Genomic DNA, 6,596 nt, shown 5'->3' with positions numbered 1-6,596 from the left:
TTCTATCTTTAATTTTAATTTTTGGCTCTTTCTATTTATTCGGATCTCTCGTCTTCCATTTTAGAGTCGTCATGGCACTCCAAACTTCACACCAACTTTTGTGCTCATTCTAAAATAGGAGATGCAACAATGTTTTAGATTGGCATTTTATATTTCTTTTTTACCTGAAATCTCTCTCCAACGGCCGACATGTAAATACCATTTCGGCTAGAAAATATCTTAAGGTGGTGGGTCGCGAATTAAGAAGGAAAAGTACATTAGATTCAAATTTACATTCACTCTATAAACTAGAGTAGTACTCATTTTATACATCTTGAAAAGGAAAAATTAGATGTAAATGTAGTTCTTTCATATTAAATTTACATCTTTCCGTTAATTAGCAAGCAACTTCTCCACATAATCCTATAGAAAGATGCTAAGGGGACTCTCGAAATTGAAATTTTCTATGAACTTTATATCACTTCATTTTTTTTTACAATGTTTTATAATGTTGGCACGAAAATTGATTAAAAAAAATGGTACTTTTTTTTTTGGTAAACAAAAAAAAAAAAATGGTGAGATCACACCGTTAAGGTTTGAACAGGTAATGACACAACACTTAATAAAGTGCATTTGCCGAGATCACACCGTCTAGTTTCAAAGGTTAAAATGATATTCACCAACCAACTAGACTTGGGTAATATTGATTGAAAATTCTGGTTAACAATTTGCATGCTCTTCTGGCCCTTAAACATTAGTTGGTGTCATAACTCTCCCTGCGTTTGTGGTAAATTTTATGTCAGTTTAAGGTTGCTTTTATAAGCCTTGAGTAGGTCTTTAGGATATCTTAAATGAGTTAGTGATATAGGCATGCCATTGTTGGCCAAAACTAACAGATTGATTGATTGTTTGTTTGTTTGTTTTAGGTTGCTTTCTTGCACCACGAGTAATTCACAGTGTTCTAAAAATCGACCTGGGCGCTAGGCGATGGAGTGTCGTTGAGATTTAGACCAAATTGTCCGGCCAAATCGGGTAGGAGTTAGGCGCCTGCCTAGACACTCTCTAAGAGGTATAGGCGCCCTAGGTGGTAGTTTTTTTTTTTTCCCGGCATGCTAACTCTCTGGTCTTCGGTTGCTGTTAGGACGTCACATGTTGCATTTTCAATCGTCATCGTATTCTTAGCAGAAAATAGAAGATCTAGAAAGAAGAGGGAGTATGGGAGAAAGAACATTCAGATTGAAAACCTGGAATACATTGGAAGGAAGAGGAAATTTACAGAGCAAAAAAAAAAAATAGAAGCAAAAAACAACAGCAAAATTGCAAAAAAAAAAAAAAAAAAAAAAAAAAAAAAAAGAAGCAAAAAACAGCATAAAAAATGCAGCAAAACAATAGCGAAAAAACATCATAACTATAGAAAAACCTGTACCAAAACTGCAGCAAATGACAACTACTAAAATTAAGACAACATTCAATGCATCAATGGGTTTAAATCCTTACGCATCACATCTGCTAAAATTCAACTTGATTACCAATCACAATACTTTACTACAACCTAATTGAAAAGTTAAGTTTGCCATAATACAACTAAAGTTTAAACTTCAAAGTTTCAAACAAAGGTCAATGTCAAAATGCCTTATGGCATTAGTACAACCAAAAAAGTAAATGGTTCATGGAATTCAACAAAATCTTGGTTTTCAACTTACTTTGCATTGTTCAAGTTTCAAACCTTTGCCTTTCCTTATCCTTTTGGACACTTATTCTTTGAAGGTTTAGGAGGCCTTTGAGCTTGTGAAGACCTTGCGCCTTGTAAACGCAAAAGGGGAGGTTCTTGTGAATTAGAACCTTGAGATTGCTTTGGAGCTTATTGTGGTTGTGGATCAAAAGTAAGAGAGGAAATTCTTAAAGCCGATTTGGCCAACTTTACACAATACAAAACATAAAAAATGTAATTGATGTTTAGTTGAAAAAAAAAAAAAGAAAACGAAGAAAATTCTTTTACTTCAAATGATATACTTACCCGATTCAATACATTCATAGAACTCAAAGTGGTCAATCGAAGGTGCATCATCCTCCAAAATAATAATGTTTATACCATATTTATGGTCTCATATTTAGATCTCGTATAAATACTTGGGGGACTTAAATGTAATTATGTGATAAAGGAAGGGGTAAATATGTAATAAGTGAGGAGTCCTTATTCTATAAAAGGACCCCTCACCCTCACAATTGAGGGAGGCCAATTCCTAGGCCCTTTTACCCCCTCTCAAAGCTCTCACTCTCAGAGCTCTCTCTCCCTCAGATAAATACATAACCAGTGTGGACGTAGCCCAAACCTTGGGGTGAACCACGATACATCTTGTGTCATTTACATTTCTTGCAGATTCAAGGTCGGATTTATGTTGTACCAAGACCTCCGGTTTTGTGCATCAACATTTGGCGCCGTCTGTGGGAATCGATACGAAAAGTTGTGTCGGTTCTCTTTCATTTTTTCACCTCCGCCGTGAATTTGCAGAAACCCCCACCAAAACACAGCAGATCTTAGTAGGCTGCTCCCATGGTTGCTCCAAAATCATAAACAAAAATCCAAATAACAAAAACCTTCAGATATGGTTATGCTTCGCCTCCCAAGAACCCACGTATCCCTTTCCGCCCATCTCTCTCCTTTACTTGAAGCCCGCCACTATTCCAAAGCCGAAAAAGAAAGGCAAACGCAAAGGCTAAGCCCAAGGAAGTAGGTGTTTCGACCAAGCCCAATTCCACCTTTTTTCACTAATCTTGCTACCACTCAGGACTCATGGAGGATTCAAGCAACTCTGGCCGCGCAGCTCGGCCTTAAGACCACCTGCATCGAGAAGCGAGGTGCTCTCGACGGCACCTGCCTCAACGTTAGGTGCATACCCTCCAAGGCGCTTCTTCATTCCTCTCACATGTACTATGAAGCTAAGCATGCATTTTCGCACCACGGAGTGAAGTTCTCCAATGTCGAAATAGATTTACCTGCCATGATGTCCCAGAAAGACAAAGTTGTTTCTAATCTTACACGAGGAATTGAAGGGCTGTTCAAGAAGAACAAGGTCACTTATGTTAAACGTTATGGAAAGTTCATCTCCCTGTCTGAAATTTCAGTGGACACCATTGATGGCCAAAATACAGTTGTGAAGGAAAGAATATCATAATTGCCACAGGTTCTGATGTCAAGTCTTTACCTGGAATTACCATTGATGAGAAGAAGCTTGTGGTGGTTGGAGCTAGATATATCGGCCTAGAGATGGGCTCGGTGTGGGGCAGACTTGGTTTTGAGGTAACTGTTGTTGAGTTTGGTCCTGATATCGTCCCATCAATGGACTCAGAAATCTGCAAGCAATTTCAGTGTCCCCTTGAGAAGCTCGTGTTGCAGGCACCGGTTCTGAATACTCTACGGAAGCGAGCGTCGCTGTAGTTTTTGAGGTAACTGTTGTTGAGTACCCGGCCCGACTCATACAGTTAATCATAATTGCTACAGTTTTTTAGAGAGACGGTCAGACGCATATCATTGGAAGCGAGCGTCGCGAAAGGAGCAGATCAAGGTTCTGCATACTTTACGGTGAAACACATCAACCCCACAGCTCCCTCCACTCTGGGTTTATCATCCACCGACTCATCAGAGTCCGAGTCACGAAATCACCTCGGCTGGAGTTTGCTTGGCTTCCCAAAGCTTTGAAAGTTGCAGGAAAAGTCAGTGGGAACAAAGTGAAAAAGAGAAAAAGAAAATAGTAAAGCAGAAAGTAAACAAAAGGCAAAAGCAGATAATATTAATGGGGTGCATAGTGGGGTGGTGCAGTCCACAACCATGATGATGATGGGCCAACAAACCAGCTTCTTCGAATTCAGATCTGACAGCAGTTGCAGGTGTATGGTCATGGTGCTGCAGCAGATAATATTAATAGGATGCATGGTGGGGTGGTGCAGTCCACAACCATGATGATGATAGGCCAATAAAGCCAGCTCACTCGAATTCAGATCTGACAACAACTGTTGCTTCCAGTCTCTCAAAAACCATCCAAGCCAACGAACGCTACCAACAGAAGCAACCCAGTACGCAGTAGGCACAGTACGCACCAACGATCTACAACTGTCGAAACCATTATTTTTTAATGATGTAATTTATTTTTCTTATCTTTCGGAGATATCTGTATAAACCCCATCAGAGGGTAATAATAATACTAAAAAAAAAAAAAAAGCAAAGCCCAAAACAAATGGGCTGGCATGTTGTGGAGGGCAAAGGCCCATAAGCCCAAAATAGCACCAACCAGGTCATCAGAAGTACGCCCAGTACTCCACAATTATTCGGCAACCCGCCGCTATTACCACCAACCAGGTGACCAAAAGTACGCCCAGTACTCCAAAATTATTCGGCAACCCGCCGCTATTACCACCAACCAGGTGATGAGATGTACAACCCGTACTCTAATTTGGCAACTAACCATTCATGCCACCAACCAAGTGATCAAAAGTACACCCATTACTTCATATTATACATGAGCATTACTCATATCAATCATACATAAACATTCATGAGCATCACTCATATCAATCATACATAAACATTCATGAGCATTACTCATGTCAACATTCATGAGCATCACTCATGTTAACATCCATGAGCATCACTCATGTCAATCAGCTTCAAAAGCTTCATTTACAAAAGCTCTAGCTTCAAAAGCTTCATTTACAGAGTTACAGCTTCAAAAGCTTCATTTACAAAAGCTCTAGCTTCAAAAGCTTCATTTACAGAGCTCCAGCTTCAAAGCTTCAGTGCAAGGTATACAAATACCGCCTCTGAACAACCGTCACTTCGGCCCATACATGGATTCAATTTGAAATCTCCAGCCAACAGACTCTATTGACCGAAGACTTGGGGGACTACATTATGTACCATATAGTGGGCCTCAATTTATGGTCTCATATTTAGATCTCGTATAAATACTTGGGGACTTAAATGTAATTATGTGATAAAGGAAGGGGTAAATATGTAATAAGTGAGGAGTCCTTATTCTATAAAAGGACCCCTCACCTTCACAATTGAAGGAGGCCAATTCCTAGGCCCTCTTACCCCCTCTCAAAGCTCTCACTCTCAGAGCTCTCTCTCCCTCAGATAAATACATAACCAGTGTGGACGTAGCCCAAACCTTGGGGTGAACCACGATACATCTTGTGTCATTTACATTTCTTGCAGATTCACGGTCGGATTTACGTTGTACCAAGACCTCCGGTTTTGTGCATCAACAAATAATAATATCACCCCTCAACCAATTTGGCATGTATATCAAGGCCTCCATCGATTTAGGAGTTAAAGAAGTCCTAAAATCCAAAATCACTCGACCATCGGTGCTTAAAGCACTTTCTAATGCCACGGTCGAAACTTGAATTGCAAGAATATCTTTTGCAATTATGGCCAAGATAGGATACTTGTTACCATTCACTTTCCATCATAGGAGAATGTTAAAATACCTTGTGGACTCCTCTTTTATAATTTGTACCAAGGGATCAAACAAATAAGAATCCACCTCATCTCCCACCATTCTCATCACTATCTTCAACAAAATGCATACATTCATCAATAAGATCATCTTCCGTCATAGCCACATTAGATGAGGTAGAAGAAGGTTATGCTTGTAAATTTTCCGATTTCTTCATATATTTTCCACCTTCAACATTAGGAGCATATTCATCATAAAGGGCATTCAATATACTTTTTATTTCTTCACTTTTCAATTGTGCCTCAATGTCAGAAAGTTTCTTTTTAAAGAGTTGTGTGACATGCCTCAACTTGAACCTCAGATCTAAAATACGTCCAATCACAATAAGAGGGTTCAATTTATGTTATGAGTCAAAATATTTTTCATATTTTGATCTCATATCGGATGTCATTGCCTTCAATAATTGCTCCGACGGTAAACCCACTTGCATGTTGGCTTGGGTTTCCAAGTTATTGATGGTGGTCTCCACTTTTATAACATCATGGAGGCCGATATGAACCGTGGGATGTGTGGAAGCACTCACCTTCAAAGTCACATCATAGAACACCTATAAAAGCTTGACAAAAACCTCCATCTTGGACCAATCTTTTTCCGTTGGTAGTCCAGCCCTTTTCCTCCCCTTAGTTTGGCAAACAATAATCACACTATCTTCATCTTTTTCATCTTCAACTTCCTTAAAGTAAGCCAATAAGGGATTTTCTTCATCCTCTGCCATTGTAGCAAAGGCCTTCTTAAATTTCAAGGCTACATCCAACATAACAAATGAAGAATTCCACCGAGTAGGGCAATCAAGGCAAACCATTGCTTTGCACGTCAATTTCACCCCATTCACGACTTGCCTAAAAAGCTCCAATCTTTGTGGAGAGCTCCTTACGAACCTCACGCAATTTCTTATAGCTAAAAGACCATTATTTAGCATCTTCATCCCATGACTCACAATTATGTTGGCTATGTGAGCGATGTATCTCACATGTAAATACTTGCCACCTAGAATAGCTTGTGAATTTTCCCACTTATTCATTTTCATCATAAGTTGATCCAAAGCAACTTTATTTACTGAAGCATTGTCCACTGTAATTGTCATAACTTCGTCTATCC

The 6,596-nt window shown here is 39.3% G+C and overlaps 2 protein-coding genes across 2 annotated transcripts; one reads left to right on the top strand and one right to left on the bottom strand.

Annotated features, from left to right (window-relative positions):
- The first annotated feature begins 2,585 nt into the window (after positions 1-2,585).
- Positions 2,586-3,418, top strand: LOC139187902 (dihydrolipoyl dehydrogenase, mitochondrial-like). Its single transcript, XM_070804521.1, has 3 exons — positions 2,586-2,615; positions 2,769-3,091; positions 3,133-3,418. The coding sequence occupies exons 1-3, from the start codon at positions 2,586-2,588 to the stop codon at positions 3,416-3,418; spliced, it is 639 nt and encodes a 212-aa protein (XP_070660622.1).
- Positions 3,419-6,045: 2,627 nt separating this feature from the next.
- Positions 6,046-6,582, bottom strand: LOC139187901 (zinc finger BED domain-containing protein RICESLEEPER 2-like). Its single transcript, XM_070804520.1, has one exon. The coding sequence runs from the start codon at positions 6,580-6,582 to the stop codon at positions 6,046-6,048; it is 537 nt and encodes a 178-aa protein (XP_070660621.1).
- Between the last annotated feature and the right edge of the window lie 14 nt (positions 6,583-6,596).

This window comes from Malus domestica, chromosome 09 (genome assembly GCF_042453785.1).
Source record: "Malus domestica chromosome 09, GDT2T_hap1".
Taxonomy (NCBI): domain Eukaryota; kingdom Viridiplantae; phylum Streptophyta; class Magnoliopsida; order Rosales; family Rosaceae; genus Malus; species Malus domestica.
Note: the sequence above shows the minus strand (reverse complement) of the source record. Positions and strands in the feature narration are given on the sequence as shown.

Bases quoted from the DNA above. Each gene is read 5' to 3' on its own strand.
- LOC139187902 (XM_070804521.1), top strand. From the start codon at position 2,586: ATGGTTATGCTTCGCCTCCCAAGAACCCAC. The intron at 2,616-2,768 runs GTATCCCTTTCC...GCTACCACTCAG, and splicing joins TTCGCCTCCCAAGAACCCAC to GACTCATGGAGGATTCAAGC. The intron at 3,092-3,132 runs GTCTGAAATTTC...GCCAAAATACAG, and splicing joins TATGGAAAGTTCATCTCCCT to TTGTGAAGGAAAGAATATCA.
- LOC139187901 (XM_070804520.1), bottom strand. From the start codon at position 6,582: ATGACAATTACAGTGGACAATGCTTCAGTAAATAAAGTTGCTTTGGAT.